The following is a 15,783-nucleotide window of genomic DNA, read 5'->3' as shown; positions in this document are numbered from 1 at the left end:
TCCGTCAAATCAATTGTATTGTTTCCACCTTTATGGCTTCCTGGCGCCCACAGTGTACAAAAGAAATCGAAATAAATATTTTTCAAATTGGGTGCTCTGACTATTTTTATGACTGCAAAACTCTCAGAAAGTGGCTTAATCTCGATACACTGCCAACGATTCGATGCATTCACGATTCTCGGAATCGCCAACGATAAAATGGGATACGATTATCCAATCTCCTGCGATACGGCGTGATATAGTACGATTTAATTTTAAAACAATGCGATCCGGTGCGATACGATGCAACTGCATTTTACAGGTTGTATCGATTTTCCGATGCATATCGGTGAATCTTCCCAACCATTTAGGAGATGCAACACGTTCACTAACTTATCCGTTGATGCACGAGAAGGAAGGCAGTTCACCCATTGAGTCGTTCGCGAACGGGAAAGTCAGGATTCACTCACTCACTGATCCGTTCTCTCGATTAACTGGAAATGCGAATTAGTCACTCACTGATTCGTTCGTTGGTGAACAGGAAATGGATTTCGCGACTCGTTTGTGAACAGGAAGTTACGTCATTTTCTTCTTCGTTTTGCTTTACGGCGAGGTGGCACCAGCTTCAAGAGGCATTACCGACACCTACTGGTTGAAGTCATATGAACACTTTAGGAAGAGATTCGTTCACTCACGTTCACTGAAAACATTCCTTCTATTGAACGAATCGTTCACTCACGAGCCAACACAAGTGCACGTTGAAAAGCTACTTTGTTCTACGATAGTTAGCGAGCAACAAACAAACTCGAGGAGGTCGTGTCGTAATGATGTTCCTGCATATTTACATGCAAACGGCAAATAGAGAGCTTAAAAATGTTTGCAATACTCTCTTAAAACACAGCAGTCACCGGTCGTAGGTACAACGAACTGGCGTGCGTACGGCAACCGAGAAAGCTCAATTCAAAAGGAAGTGCGTTTGACAACCTGCAGAAAGGCAGAATGACTGGACAACAGCAACGACGCCACCACGTTAAGCAAACATTTGTACCAATATTTTGTTCTAAAACGGATCTTTAAAGGCATCACTTTGAGTACTAAATGGATTGCCTAAAAAAAGGAAAGAAATCACATCACAAGTTCATTTATTTTTTTACTACACATAACCTACCAGGTTGATTAACAATACACATTGTGGAAATATAACTACAAACAATAGACACAATTAGCGAATATGCACTCTCATTCACTAAAGGCTTCCTACCAGTATCCACCCCCACCCCCCTACAGTTGAGTAACATTTTTTTTGTTACTTTGTTTTTTTTCTATTTAGGGTTTGAAACAAGGCATAGGTATGGTTTTAAACAAGAAGTTTGATTTCACTTAATTTTTAAACCTAAGGTCAAATATTTTTTTTTGCATATATTGTGTTGCTTCAGACTCACAACTACATGCATTCCTACTTTCTAGAGAGTTACTTATTATGAATTTGTTAAGTCAAAAAGTAAGCTAAAACAAAATGGAGGTGTTAGTTCTTGCTGGTCAGTAACAAATCTGAAAGTACTGGCTGGTGGACTTGATGGGGCTTTTGTGGCTATTACCATCGTGCTGTGTGTTCTGCTGACTGGAGACATTGGTGGAAGTCTTCTGAAGGTTCAACATAAAGGTCGGGCTCTTCCTCCTTGCGTCGGATTTGGCATGCTGGGTCGCCCCTGGCCCACCACTGCCCCCGGTTGCTGGTACCGTGGGGGCAGATGTTGCAGTGGTTTCAGAAGACCCAGTCTTTCTTGCGAGGGGGCTCAGATAGATCTGCATAGTCACTAAGTGAAGCGGTGAGATGGGGAGGAGGTAGAAATGGTGGTGAATGTGATGGGGGCAACACGAAGGGGACAAGGGAAAGAAGTCATGGTGAGATGAGGAAATAAATGAAGGGTAGACACAGAAACACTACTCAAATACAAAATTCAATACTAGATAGTGTGGGAATTTCATCATGAGTGAATCCTACCTTTGCTGTGCGTCACTCGCCTCATGCCTGCATAGTAACAGCACGTCAGTGTCTCGTGTAAAGACTTGCATCAAAAATAATACTGAAACTCAAATCTTTTACCTAAGCTCACAAGTTCCTCCTTGGATCTGCTGCTCCTAATGACATTGAGTGAAGATTATTATTGTAATCAAAATAGCAAAATCATACAACTAATTCATTGATCAAGAGCAAGACAGTTCAAATGCATTTAACCAAGGTGTCCCTCAAGGCTCTTTATTAGAACCATTTTTGGTGTTCTCCTTATTCTCAATTTCTCTGCTGTTCTATTTGTTAAGATAAACATTTGCACCCTTCTTGTGTGCTTGCACAGGACGACGCCGATGAGGACGGACGCGTTTTGGAGGTCTTACATGGACTGTCCTTCACACTGCCTGCCGGGCTCTTGACACCACTGCAAAGAAGACACAACAAGTAAGGATACATTCATCCTTACATCAATATTTTTATTTTGAATATAATAGTATCGTCTCACCACTGAGGGGGTGTCGGACTGTAGTTCCTGCAGGTAGCTCCAGATGGTAACGTGGAGCACTTCCTTAAGTTGGCAACACCTGAGGACCCCATGGGTGCTCTTGGGGGTAGACCCAATGAGACAGGCCTCCCTGTGGTGGAGACAATAATGTACATAAAAATGTTAATGTTTTTTCAGTAAAAGGTTTAGAGACAAAGTTGTGGCGGATATACGTGATCATTAAAAGAGATCTTTGCAAACCTTTAGTGCCTGATGTCCTCCTGCCCGATGCAGTAGCATTGGCGGCTTGGTGCTCCTCTGAGATGTTGAGCCTCTTGAGAACATCAGCCAGGGTCATCTTCAGTAACTGGATCTCGTCCTCCTGCATCTGCATCCTCTGCTCCAGGTAGGTGAGCCGGTCGGCCACATCCAAGTTGCTAGCCGCCGAGCTGCGACCATCTGGATGAGGCCATGTTGTCAGCGTTCATTACGTAACACATCTCATCAATGCTTTCATGAAATCCCTGGCTTGTTTACATCGGGTCACATGATTAAGATTGCGGATTTGTCAAATGGAATGACAGATGGGTCCATCTCTCATATCACCAAACACTTTCTTCATACGGTTATTAAATTGCATTCCATAATTTCCCTAAAAAAGTCTTTACTATTATGAAGTATGTCAAATAATATTTAATAATATATTGTCTGCTATGAAAATGTGATTATCAATAAAACAATGATCCCTAACATACGCAAATATATTTTTTAAAATTAATCAATATTAAATGCGTGATAATCAAGTGGATGCAAAAAAAACAAAGAGAAATTCTGAATAAATAAAAAAGACTGAGCAAATCATAAAATCCATATTTGTCTGTTCATCAGCATTAAGATTAAGCTTTCTAACCTCCTTTCGGTCTCACGCACGACAGTCAGACTAAAAGCAAACAAGGTCAAAGCACAGCAGGACGGTAAACAAAGAGTCCTTGCAACAATTGTGGTGGTCTACCATGTGAGCCGCTGGACGTCGACGATGAATAATCACGAGGGAACCTTTGCGGGCCCGCCGGGCCTTCCTCCGCCACCTTGGCCGTATTCCTTCTCTTCCTTTCCTGGCGAGAGCACACTCTCTCTGTCCTCCTCAATCCTCCTCTGGATCCACTCACTCCGTCCATCTTCCGCAGACTCAATTCTTGAACCCACCTGGTGGCATCCGGGCCTCCTGATGCTGAGCCTGCTCCGGTTTCCACGGCGAGTGGCAATACCACCGGGATGCTGTTGTGTTTAAAGCCCCTTCGCTCTGGGCTTAAAACCTTAGCCGTGGTCCAAATCAGCCTAAATTGTTGTGTGTGAGGGGGTACACTGATAATCCCCCAGACTGAGCCTCTTTGACCCCGCCCCTCTGGCCTCTCACATAAATCTGTCACTGATAGAAAAGGACACCAAATGGGGAGAATGTGGCCTCTTCCTTTTCTTTTTTCAACGTCTTCATTGGCAGATAGGACGGCGACATCCACATTGGAGCAAGAATCTATTTAGCTTTAGCTTTGCTTATTGTTCATACGTAATGGGAAACAGCATAGACATGTTAATGAATGAAAAATTTCACGTTCAAATAAATTAAGTTGTTGATTTGGAACAAACTCGGAAATCAAGGTAGCACTGTAATCATTAAAGTGTCTCTTAATCGGCTTCTAATTTCCAGTTTGTCCCCTCCAACCGGCTGTGACATCATCCGCACACTTCCCATACAGTGATTGGGATTAGAATAGCACATAATCCCACTCCTGTAAAAGGGAATTAGCAGTCCGAAACTGCATCTCAGATCTACAAAGGTCGCGCCCTCCCTGTAGTTAGAAAACATTTCATGACAAAAAAAAATTCATCTACCTGTCAAGGAGTCGGCGTCAGGCGCTAGAAGAGAGTCGCTGTGGTAGCTTTCTTTCAGCGAGCCCCTCTTGAGGAGGGCCCCAGGGTCCTCTTCCATGCCCAAACCAGGGTCCACCAATTCCAAGTCTCCCTCGTTCATGCCGGCAGCCATGCTGTGGGGTCACCTTCGCCCCCCTTGCCCGCTACCCACCTTGCAACTTGGCGGGCTAGTCAGGGCACAGAGAGCTTGATGTCACTCAGAGGACAGATTAAGAAGCCGCTAAGCCATCTCCACACACAATCCAGTGGGGGTGGTAAACTTTGTGTGTGTGTGCGAGTGTGTACAGTACATGGGATGAAATTCTTTCACAGTTCAGGCCCAGACATAAAACAAATTCCTGGAGGATACATTTAGTGTATCTGTGTTCATTCAAATGTGTGGTATGTGTGGGCGTGGCCATGATTCCAGCAGTCATTTTTACTCCCAACCTCAAGAGATGCAGCTATAGCGACCTTCTGACCCCGTTCCACACTAATAGAAATACACTTCTGTCTCACTGCTGCCCTCCTGTGGAGATCTTTATGCATGTTTATCTCGCCGACGGGGAAACATCGCACACTTCCTGTTTTGATCACATGCAGCTTCCCTTTTGCAAACGCCATCTAGAAGGGTGAGGGCCAAATATTTCTAGAATAGCTGTAAAGAGACTTTTCTTCCTATCAGGAGCAATTCTAGATCTAAAATTTAGTGCGTTTGCCGTGCTTCCGACATTTTTTTGTGAGATGTTTAAATGGGGACATTTTTTCCACTAGACTTTATCAAATTACTGAGAAATCATGATCCAATTTTGTTGAGAATGATGAGCATTCCTGGGTGAAAAAAGAACACAGAGAAATTTCACAAAGAACTTCATTAAAATGTATAAATATTCTTTCAATGCAACATTAAAATCAGTAGGGATGTTACATCAATTCAAGAGATTTTCCAGGGTGCGACAAAAAGCAACAATAATATTTGATAGACACGTCTCTACTGCAAAAATATCTAAACATCGTTATGTTCATCCCAAAACTTTTTCCAAATATATCAAAATATATGTCCATGAGAAGCACTGGCACGAACTGCCAAAAAAAAAATGGCTGAAGGGTATCTTTACTGATCTAATCAATTTCAATCAATCAATTTCATCAAAGCAGATCATTAATTCCACAGAGCATGCCCCCGAATAAGTTAAACTGACCTCTACACTTGACTCCATTTAAATATCCTTACCTTAAATATAATTAATACAGATCTTGCAAAAATACTACACTATGTGTCTATTCAAACAGTGCTTGGATTAAATATGTACACTTAGTTTTTTTTTTATCAGAAGGGGAATTTAACATGTTGAAAATAAAATTAAATAGTTAAGTTGCTTTAACACCCCAGAGAGGGAAATAAAAAAAAATCATCTAAAAATATATTGCATGTGCTATCATAGGAAAGTAAATTTAAATAGGCTTCATCGAGATCTATACGACACGATCAGGCTCTGATTGGGGCCAAATATTTGGATTCATGCACCCTCCAACGCTGGCTTTCTATATTACGCATAACTAGTACTACTCAACCCCTTTACAATATTTTTTTTTACATGAACAAAAGCAGACATGTTTACAGTTACGACGTCCCTCTTTGTGCCCCACCCCGATAACAACTCAAGAAATGTTTTAGTGCAATTTTAACAAGGCTTTCAAAGCAGGTACTAAAGCTCCTAGACGAGTGGGCCGTTCAGAAAAAAAAGTCAATCTCTAAATAAAATGAGATGACATCATCGTCATTTCAGTATTTTTGTGACAGTTCATTTGACAGAAATTTTAAATGGACTTTGGTCATACATTGTGTTGATTCAGAAAAAATAAGTGAGCGGTACCGAAAGATTGGCTTCCTGTAAAAAGCTGCTTTTGTTTGGTTTGATTGCCTGAAAGCCTCGCTGGCAAAAAAAAAAAGTCAGGCACACATATCACACATTCCCACATTTATCCACAGTGACAACACTTGCCGACTCCCGCACGCACGCACACACACACACACACACACACAACTGTCGATTATCTCCTCCTTCAGCGGAGGCTCGGTGTTGGCACTTTCGCCACTGGCTTACAAACGGAACAAACATGCTGCTAAGGTGCTTTTGGGGGGGGATGAGGGAGGGGGCAAGGGGGGGCCCAGATCAGCCTGGTGTTCAGCATGCCTGGTAGGCAAAGGCGCAATGGTGGAAGGGGGGAGGAAGCAGAAAAATCTGATTTGATGGAAGCAGAAAATACAAGCGAGCTGAAAGAGACGAGGATTTGGCCGTAACCTCTTCAGCTGGCTAAAGGGCTCACACGCGCAACGACATTAGCGCTGTAGCGTAAACTTAATGACTAGACATGTGCCGCTTAAGTGAATGTTGTCGCCACCGATTCCCTCCCTACTGCAGATTCTTGAGTATGCGTCCGTAGCGGAAGTCGTAGACGTGTCGGCAGAGGTAGACCAGCTCGGGGTCCACGTCTGTGGGCACACAGCGGTGGGAGGGCGGGGTAAAATCCGTGCAGCAGGGCACCACGCCGTCGTTGGGTAGGGCGCCTTCGGAACGACGCTTCATCAAGGCACAATATCTACGTTCATAAAAACAAACGCAAAATATGATAACATTCTCGAGTTCGACATATGGACAAATGTATTGGGACAGCCTGCTGTAAAATTGTCATGCTTGTTGTCCCTCACCTACAGTACTGGGCTAGCGGGAGGACGTAGCATCTGTCTTCAATGCAAGCTACGCTGTTCTCGTCCTGATGTCGAGAGGCAAAGATCTCGTTCTGAAGAGGAGACATTTTTTTTTCGCACCAATTTGTTTTGAAGTATCATGATGTAGCGTAATCTCACCTCACAGTGTGTGCTGGGGTCTCGCCCCCCTTGCGTGTGCTCCGGTCGGTAGTACCAGAAAAGACTCATCATCAGCTCCCCTGAAGCGACCAATAAAAACACATAATGGACGTCAGCAACCTTGACACTCTGTCCCTCGGTTTCCCTCGTACCGCTTTTGGGATCCTCCCACAGGGCGGATATCTTGGCCACGTAAGGGAGAGATTTCTTCCTGGGGCCCGAGCGCAGCAGCACCGTGTCTCGGATGTGGATCACCTCACCGTCCCTCTCCACGCCCTCGTAGCACTGCCTGAGCGCCATCTCGTCCTCCCCCTGACAACGCAAAAAAACGAAATTGTCAAAAATTGCCCCCAAGGTGATATTAAAATTGTTTGTGTGTTAATCTCACCGCGATGAAGACCTCCTTCTCTGTGGGGTCCCCCACAGGCCGCCATCCGTTGGTGGCTCGTCTGCGACTGATTCGCTTTTGTTGCGGGAATCTCGGCTCGGCATTTTGATCTCTGTCGGAGGCACCGGACGGGCGGTTGGCGGACGCTTTTAGCCGGGCCCGGGGTGGCAGGTGGGGGTTAGCAGTCTGGGTGGTAGTGGGCACGCTGGATAAAGGGCAGTTGGAGAGAGGCAAAGATGGCGGCACCAGAATGGAGGGGTTGTGGTCACCTTGAGGAGAGGAGTACGTTTCTGGAAAATAAGGAAGGCGACAAAGTCACGTATTTGAAAAGTATGCTTAAACTAATATAGGAGAATATGGTCCTATTTGTGCAGTAGACCCGAGTACTCATCTCTCTATTGGGAGTCAACTTGCACAAGGTTGTTGTGTAGCCTTGTGTTTATCTTGATCGTAAAATTCGCACCCTTGGGATTGTCATTTTGACTGTGCAGTTGACTGTATTTGAAATTGTGATTCACCAAATTAAAACCAAGGTTTGCCGGGATAAATCCGCTTTGGGGTTTTGGAGTCTTAAGGGGACGGAGCTGGCCGAGGCTATCACAAGGTCGAGAGCTAATTACCAATGGAGTCCTTGAAATGAGCAATTGTTGTGGTTCTCACGTAGCTTCTGACAACATGTTTGGGGTAAACATTATCAAGCTAAATTTGAGCCTAGATGAAGGAGTTTGTTTTCTCACAAACCTGTTTTGATGCCATGTGAGCATCCGGTGCACCCCGCGTCAAAAGAGCACCCCCTGCTGGTGACGGGGGGCATGGCTCTGCACGCGTAGCCGCTCATCCCGTAGGCGTCGCCGTAACATGGTGACGTCACAGAATTGCAGCAGGCTGGGTGAGGCATGCCAGGGGTGTGGGTGACGCGGGGACCCGGTTTGGAACCCATTGTCCGGTTGGAGCACAAGGCAGGTGGCGCAAAGTTCAAGGGTCGTGGGGCGAGCGTGCCCGACGTTGCAGTGTGGGGGGCGATGTGGACGTAGTAACATACGCAAGGGTGGGGGCTGAGAGCGAGTGCCGGGTGGGAGTGCGTCAGGGACGGCGTGGTCACTAGGCACTCGCGTTTGACGAGCGTGCCGCCCGAGCCCATGGCGCCTCGGTCGCCCGACTCGGGGTGGCCCAGAAAGAAGGCCAGCCGGTGGCAGTACTCCACGGAGCCCTCAGGGGGGCAGCAGTAGCAGGGGCTTAGCTCAGTTTCCAGCTGTTCTTCCTTCACGTTCTTGAGGGAGTAGCCCAACATGCTACGGGACTGGTAGCCCGGTTTGGGCAGAGAGTGGGTGCTGGAGTCCCACTCCACTTTGGGTTCAAACCCGGCCTTCTCCTTGCATGCTGCGCAGCAACAGTGCATGGGGGAAGCTTTGACGGGAGCCTCTTTGAGCTTCTGAGAGAGCTCTTTGTGTTTCACTTTGGGGGGCTGTTTTAGGGTCTGTGCAGGAGTCTTGCAGTTTGACATGGTAGTTGTGCTGGATGCGGTTCTGACTCGCTGTTTGGACGCAGCAGACGAGCTGGTCAACTTCAGTAGGGCGGCCGCATTGAGTCCAGCCAGTCGCCGCGGTGTCGGCACATCCAGAATTTCCAAACTCAAGGCCCGGTTCCCGTCTACTTTGGTGGTCCTGGTTGTTTTGACCTTCTTGGGGATTTGGTCAAATTTATGAGACGATGACAGTCTAGAGACAGTTCCTCGAGAGGCTTTTGGAGGTCCTGCTTCATCTGGGGAACCTCCTCTATTGATGGGATCCTCTTGGTGTTTTTTGGCCACCTTGGCTGCCGGTTGGAGGTCAGTGGCTCTTTCCAGGAGAAGAGTGTTGACAGCCTCGGCATTTAGGGAGGCTAGGCGTCGCTTGCGGGGTTGTGAGACATGAGCGCTTGATTTGACCTTCGATGCCAACTTGGCTTGGCCTAGCTTTCTTTTCCTGGACTTGTCTTTGAGAGATCGCTCTTCAGCTTTCTTACTGATGCTTTCCTCCAACCTTGTGAGGAGGACACGACAGCTCATGCCCTCTCCAAGCCTCCCTCGCAGAGGATACAATTTCCTGTCCCACTTCTTGTCCTCCGCTTTGGCCCTCTTGTCCTTCATCACCTTGTGATTTTTCTCTCGCCGGATGACCTCGCCGATCTTCTTAGTCCGGCCAAAGCGGAGGGCACGCTCGGCCTGGTCTCCGCCCATGGTGCTGCCGTGTGGCTGCAAAGGGCGGTGGTCCCAGCGGGAACCTTTCTGCTTGGTGTGGGTCATCACATGCTTCTGGAGGTGGCCTGGAGATGACAGCATGGCAGGGGTGAGCAGTTACGCACAGAGGAGGAAGTTTAGGTGGCCTTCAGGTGCTTAACATACTTTACAAATCATCACCTCATTCTCAGTAAGAACATAATCACTAATATAGATCGTGGCATTGACATCGGCCGATTCCCACCGCCAAAGTTTCGCCGTACAGCAGATGTTAAATGGCTCGGGCAATGGACCAAAATGGACCGATGTTAACCGTGGTATCAAGTCATGTGCGTTAAAATGATCCTTACGCGCTTTTCTCCATTTGAACTTTTTCTTTTTTAACAAGACGCTACATTTCTTTCCATTATAACAGTCTACAAGCACCTTGCATGCATTAACACTGAAAGTGGACGATTTTTTTTTTGCTTGTATGTCATCCAATGACAACAAGATAGCTAGACAGACGGCATTGGTGTGTTCAAGGTTCTGAGAGATTAAAAAAGCTTGTAAAGAATTCCAAGTCACCCCCCCCCTCTCTCTCCAAACACACACACACTTGAATGCACCACAGGCACATTTACTCTACATGCATGCACACATCCATATGTGCATGCATGTATGTGTCAGAAGGATGGAATACAGTAAACCCTGACGTAGCTTGCCCATGTGAAAAGGCTCTAAAAATGGTCTGGGGGAGGGAGGGGAGGTAAGAAGAAGTGTACTTGTGTGTTTGAGGTGGGGGTGCGCGGACAGAGGCAAAATAAAAGGCACCCCTTCCCTGCTTTCCTCCCTCCCCGATCCGATCGCATTTTCTCATCAACGGCACGGCGGCGGACACGATCGAGCGTCTCGCTAACCGAGTCGACAGATTCCCTCGCTCGACCCCTCCCTCCCCTTCTCGACAAATAAACATGACATTTTCGACAAATTATCCTTTGCTTTCTCCAAGCCTCCAATCGGAATAAGTTGGCGACGACCAAGATCGAGGCGACAACTTACCGCCGCACTTCCTGCTGCTTGACGGGGTGGAGGGTGCGGGGAGGAGGAGGGTGACGGGGAGAGCGAGGCGAGGCGAGGCGAGAAAGCCGGACTGGTGCGATGATGGCACGGCCCCCTCGAACTGGAATAGCTGGGGAGGTGCGGAGGTGCGCGGTGACACTGTGAACGCGTGCGCGAGCGTGGACGACTATTTGGCTTCCTATTGCGTGTTGAAGCAAACTATCCTAAATGACCAGCGCATTTGTGGACCTTCCCCTAATTGACAGGCAAAATATTTGATTTTCATAACCATACGAGGCATAATATTTTGACAATGGAACGCAAACTGAATTCAAACCCGGCTTGTCCCTTTAATAGACAGCCAACAGAATTGAGCAGCAATAAGAAACAAATTAATTTTGGTGTTTTGGGACTAAAACCATTTCATTGGGGAAAAAGAATTTGAGATGAGTATTTTGCAAAAAGGAATAAATCAAGATTAATGTACGCGTAACAACAGCAAATGAATTAAATATTTTTAATAAAAAAACAGCTAAAAATAATACAGGACCCTTGATGACGTGAATTAAAGATCAGAGGGAATGCATCTCATATTTACAGTGATTATGATCTTAAAAGTGGATCTATGTGTATTTTAAAAAATATGTATATTGATTTTTACATCTAGAGTACAGAAATTTCTAACGTTCCCTTGTGGATAGGCGAGTGAAAACATGTCATAAAAACACTTGGAGCACTGTATGCGCTCACTAGCTGATTTATCAGTGATGTCATGATGCCATCATCTCCCTTGTGAGCTCATTGCACTTATGACCTAATTGTCAACTACTAGCGTTTATGGGTTAGGGATCATGGCAATTCATTTGCTCTATAATTACGCACACTCACACGGGCTTTAAATACATATTAGAACATTAAAAATACTCTCGGGGGTCTCACAATGTTTGTTGCGCGTTGTCATGGCACCAATCTACCTTGCAAGTGTGCGTGGAGATGGAACGACTGTTGCGCTTTAATACATTGTGTTTATGTACCCCGCGAGTCCTGATTTTGGGACTGGGGGCGTGGCTAATACGGGCCCCAATGTCATATTTGAGTCTTATTATCTTATTTGGCTGGGTTCCATTGTTTTTCCATTTTTTTCTACCCACTTGAATTCTACAGTCAAGGAAAAGACTTGTGGGTTCTAGTAATTTGTCATATTTGAGCTTGACTCAGTTACTACAAGGTTTCAATATTAGTTGTACTATGTTCATTTTGTTTTCACTTGTCAATTAGTTTACTGGTTCTTTTATCACAAACAAAATGGATGGATGGATGGATGAAGATGTGATATCTTGTTTGTGATAAAAGAACCTGTAAAATAATAAATAGGTTTCAATATTGCTTCCATTTTGTAGTTTTACAGTTCACCTTTACAGTTACTGGTACATTTTTTGGTCCTGTAAAAAGGCACAATAAATCCAACCATGTAGCTCATCTAACATAAATGGATTCCAAGAATGAAAGTTCCAATGTTTTGTGCCCCCAGTTTATAGCCTTGATACTTGAGCTTTATAGCACTTGGATCAGTGTAGTCAAATGACACAGTAAATGAACGCTTAGTCACAATGTTTTTTCAGCATACATGCACATTTGTGCATTTACTACAAGATTCCATTGTGTGTGTATGTTATTCTTTTGACACTTAGTGCTTTTTTTGTCCATTTCAATACCCTTGACTTTTGACTTTTACAGCAAAACAGTACCTTTTTCTGGCCATGTAAAAGGTAAATTAATCCAATAATTAATCCTGTGGGCTACACTGTGGACTCCCGCTGCATTTCCGACCGTCTTTTATGGGATTGTACAGACTAATTGGCCTAATTTCGCTCTATGACTACATTGTTTGCCTTGCACTTTACCGGTGGAGGAAAATGTGTGTGTGTGTGGAGCTGCTGGAGCTGCTGCTGCTGCTGCTGCTGCTGGTGGTGGTGGTGGTGGTGGTGGTGGTGGTGATGGTGGGGGTGCAATGGGATAACAAACAAGTCCTAGACTACCACTCCCTGGGAATCTCTTTTCCCACCACGACTTGAATTCATACTGTTAATAATATAACAGGATTATGAGTCTGAAAATGTCCCCGAGACATGAATTTGTTAAAAGGCCCGCGACGAGTGGTGATAATACCGGAGGACTTACCGCGATGGACTTGAGCCACGCAGCCGTTTCAAGCTCACTGGTGCGAGGGTCCAGCCGGCCGGGGGCACCGCTTCCCAATAATCCGATCCAACGAGTCCTTTTCCGCCCGATCGCTCGCTCACTCTTTCGATCAATCGTTCCCACTCGGTTTTTCCTCCACAAGTCGGATCTCCGGTCACAAGCGCTTCCACCACTTCCACCACCCCGTAACCGCCAAGCCCTGCTCGGCCAGCTCGACTGGCTTGTAGTGCACGGAGCTTCACGCTTGGCGCAGCCGCCTCCTGCCAGCGTGCGAAACAACAGCCCAGGCGGCAGACAGCGAAACAAACGAGGCTCAACCAGAATCCGAATGGAAAAGTCTGCAAGCTGGTGGATGATTCCTGGCTTTTCTCCTAATATTTCAAAAGAAGCGGAGGTGAAGAAGCAGAAGGAGAAGAAAGAGGAGGACAAGAAGAAACGTCTATATCCTACTCGTGCGTGCTGCTGGAGCATGTGATGGCAACATAGTGAGGCTTTTAAAGGGGTATCCACGCGTGACTATATACCGCGGGGCAGGCGCACGTCGCGCACGCACTCACGCCTAGTACACGTATGCGAGACCCGCCCTGGTAACTTTGCAGGAGAGGGTTCGCTGTGACGTCACTGGACACGATCCACCTGTGTCCATATTACATTAAGTTTAACCTCCCGTCACTTACTCACCTTTTATTTGTGTTTGGAAATTGTATCAACCCAAAGATGTGTGCTGTAATAGTGGAAAATGGCAAACCATAATATTACCAACCTAATTGGACTGCTCTTTCTGGGCCAACCGGTACAAGACAGATATGTACCGTTCATGCAGATGGCCCAAATCGTCTCTGCTCATCAGTACGGTAGTAATATTAGTCATTCTTCACAGGGGATAAAGAAAAAATGACTGAGTACTGTTACATTTGTTCTCTACATGTGTTGTTGCACCATTTGTGTTCAATCTGTTGCTGGAGATGTAAATGTTTGGCGCAAGATAAATGAGCTTAACACAACAAAAATGTCATTTTATTTCTTCTGGCTCTTGATTGATAATTATCGGAAGCTAAGCTGCCAAAAGCTCCATCCCTGACGTTCTCTTTTCTCCATTTACTGGCAGTGTAGGGCTTATACTTTATCACGTTCACACACATACATGCACGCACACAGTGGGATTCACCATTAAGCTGATTCAGGAAGCAGGGAGTTCAGTTGCGCTAACGAATAGACGATGCGCTAGCAGAGGAAAAAGAGACAAGCTGAAACATGAACTGGTGCTCTGTCAACATCACGAGACCCCTGTGTCCCATTATGGCTTTTCCACTGTTGGGCTCATCATTCAAAATACACATAATAGGGAAAAAAAGAAGTGAACCTCTAAGGTCCAACACAATTTGTTCCTTCTCTGATTGAAATTGTTTTGCCATTTGTACAGCATGATGAGCACAGCCGACCAGCCAATCGGCAAGTTGGCAGCATCCCTGAGGACTCGGTGTTTGGTGTTGGATGGATAGAGGAGGAATCTTTCAAAATCACACACAGATCACACTTCCGTTCAACGATGTTAGAATTTTCTTCCCACCTCCTGGCTCTAAGAGTCATCATTTCTTGCGTAGGCCTTACGGGTAATGTTTATCTCATCTTCTTTATCATTCAGACCAGGGTCTCCTCGGTCAAGACGTTTGAGTTGCTTCTTTTAGGACTGGCCACGGCCAACCTGGAGGAAATTGTCATCGTCAACATTTACGACATTGTCATTCTTCACGAGTCTTACGTCGTTTCCGACGCATGGTTGTGCCGCTCGCTGAAGTTCTTGACAGTGTTCGGGGAAATGGGCAGCATCCTTTTCACCGTCCTCATCAGCATCTACCGCTACCAGAAGCTGAGAGATGCCGTCAAAAGGGTCAACCTTCCCATCTACCTGGATAACATCCATGCTGCTTGGACGACAATTTGCCTTTGCGTTGGTATCTCCATCCTCCTGAGTTTCCCCATTTTTGTCATGAACTTGCAAGGCCCGACGGGGAATCACATGGGAAACCAGACATGGAATCATACAGGATGCTCGCCGGACTTCTTTCTATGTAGCAGCAACCACTGTCCGACGGTTAACCGGCTATACAAGTACACCTTCATCCTGTTGTGCTACCTGCTGCCTCTGGCTGTTGTCACGGTTACAAGTTCCCTCATTCTCGCTGTGTTGGTCGTCCCGAGGACGGCAGTCAAACCCATCGGTAGTGGAAGTGGCTCGGACCAGATTGAGAGAAAGCGTAACGTTCGAAAGCTCCACCGAAGCACCATTGCCATCCTGGCAGCAATGGTGTTGTTTCTGGTCGACTGGACTCTCTATTTGTTTCTTCAAATGACTTTCAATGCCACTGATTTTCCCTTTTGGGTGGAACTGGAGTTCTTTATTTCAACATCTTACACATCCATCAGTCCCTACGTGTTTGGGCTGGGAAAAAGCTTGTTCACTATCAGGAAGTTGTGTAAAAAATAGTTTCTTTCTTTGAAGTTGTTTCATTTAGACTTGTGCTAAGTGAATATAGACTCCTTTATTTGCATTTATTTTACAATTGCAACGATTAAATGTGCCTCCAGCAAACTTCATAGAGTTCAATTAAACATGTTTACTTCACAGATCATGTTACATTTTCATTCATTATTTGAATGATGATCATTCATT

At 45.7% G+C, this 15,783-nt stretch overlaps 3 protein-coding genes and 1 long non-coding RNA gene across 7 annotated transcripts; 2 read left to right on the top strand and 2 right to left on the bottom strand.

Moving 5' to 3' along the window:
- Positions 1-758: 758 nt before the first annotated feature.
- On the top strand, positions 759-12,764 carry LOC147042462 (uncharacterized). 2 transcript variants are annotated; one of them, XR_015068969.1, is made up of 4 exons: positions 759-1,265; positions 2,337-2,437; positions 2,745-2,883; positions 12,645-12,764. It is a non-coding gene; the product is annotated as an uncharacterized LOC147042462 (long non-coding RNA). The 2 variants fall into 2 exon arrangements; XR_015068968.1 differs by lacking the exon at positions 12,645-12,764 and adding an exon at positions 7,108-7,517.
- LOC147042463 (uncharacterized) lies at positions 1,519-3,655 on the bottom strand. The gene is made up of 7 exons (XM_085938154.1): positions 3,490-3,655; positions 2,739-2,936; positions 2,499-2,628; positions 2,316-2,417; positions 2,087-2,121; positions 1,985-2,011; positions 1,519-1,796 (listed from the first exon to the last, which is right to left on the bottom strand). Exons 1-7 carry the CDS (start codon positions 3,653-3,655, stop codon positions 1,519-1,521), a joined length of 936 nt encoding a protein of 311 aa, XP_085794280.1.
- LOC147042461 (bromo adjacent homology domain-containing 1 protein) lies at positions 5,269-13,620 on the bottom strand. 3 transcript variants are annotated; one of them, XM_085938151.1, is made up of 7 exons: positions 13,089-13,620; positions 8,390-9,952; positions 7,649-7,938; positions 7,413-7,572; positions 7,261-7,340; positions 7,102-7,193; positions 5,269-6,992 (listed from the first exon to the last, which is right to left on the bottom strand). In XM_085938151.1, the coding sequence occupies exons 2-7, from the start codon at positions 9,930-9,932 to the stop codon at positions 6,806-6,808; spliced, it is 2,352 nt and encodes a 783-aa protein (XP_085794277.1). In that variant the 5' UTR covers positions 9,933-9,952; positions 13,089-13,620; the 3' UTR covers positions 5,269-6,805. The 3 variants fall into 3 exon arrangements, with proteins under 3 accessions (XP_085794277.1, XP_085794279.1, XP_085794276.1); XM_085938153.1 differs by lacking the exon at positions 13,089-13,620 and adding an exon at positions 10,908-11,302; XM_085938150.1 differs by lacking the exon at positions 13,089-13,620 and having other exon boundaries at positions 8,390-10,414.
- A 1,023-nt stretch (positions 13,621-14,643) lies between these two features.
- ora6 (olfactory receptor class A related 6) lies at positions 14,644-15,642 on the top strand. The gene has a single exon (XM_085937866.1). The coding sequence runs from the start codon at positions 14,659-14,661 to the stop codon at positions 15,595-15,597; it is 939 nt and encodes a 312-aa protein (XP_085793992.1). The 5' UTR covers positions 14,644-14,658; the 3' UTR covers positions 15,598-15,642.
- Positions 15,643-15,783: the final 141 nt, after the last annotated feature.

This window comes from Syngnathus leptorhynchus, chromosome 18 (assembly GCF_054491065.1).
Source record: "Syngnathus leptorhynchus isolate UIUO chromosome 18, UIUO_Slep, whole genome shotgun sequence".
Lineage (NCBI taxonomy): Eukaryota > Metazoa > Chordata > Actinopteri > Syngnathiformes > Syngnathidae > Syngnathus > Syngnathus leptorhynchus.
This window is presented reverse-complemented; position numbering and strand designations above follow the sequence as displayed.

Coding starts and splice junctions, on each gene's coding strand:
- LOC147042463 (XM_085938154.1), bottom strand. CDS start 3,655: ATGGACGGAGTGAGTGGATCCAGAGGAGGATTGAGGAGGACAGAGAGA. Junction 2,937..3,489: donor GACGTCCAGCGGCTCACATG/GTAGACCACCAC, acceptor GGCCTCATCCAG/ATGGTCGCAGCTCGGCGGCT. Junction 1,797..1,984: donor GCGAGTGACGCACAGCAAAG/GTAGGATTCACT, acceptor CGCTTCACTTAG/TGACTATGCAGATCTATCTG.
- LOC147042461 (XM_085938150.1), bottom strand. CDS start 9,968: ATGCTGTCATCTCCAGGCCACCTCCAGAAGCATGTGATGACCCACACC. Junction 7,341..7,412: donor GTGGGAGGATCCCAAAAGCG/GTACGAGGGAAA, acceptor TGGTCGCTTCAG/GGGAGCTGATGATGAGTCTT. Junction 6,993..7,101: donor CCGCTAGCCCAGTACTGTAG/GTGAGGGACAAC, acceptor TTATGAACGTAG/ATATTGTGCCTTGATGAAGC.
- ora6 (XM_085937866.1), top strand. CDS start 14,659: ATGTTAGAATTTTCTTCCCACCTCCTGGCTCTAAGAGTCATCATTTCT.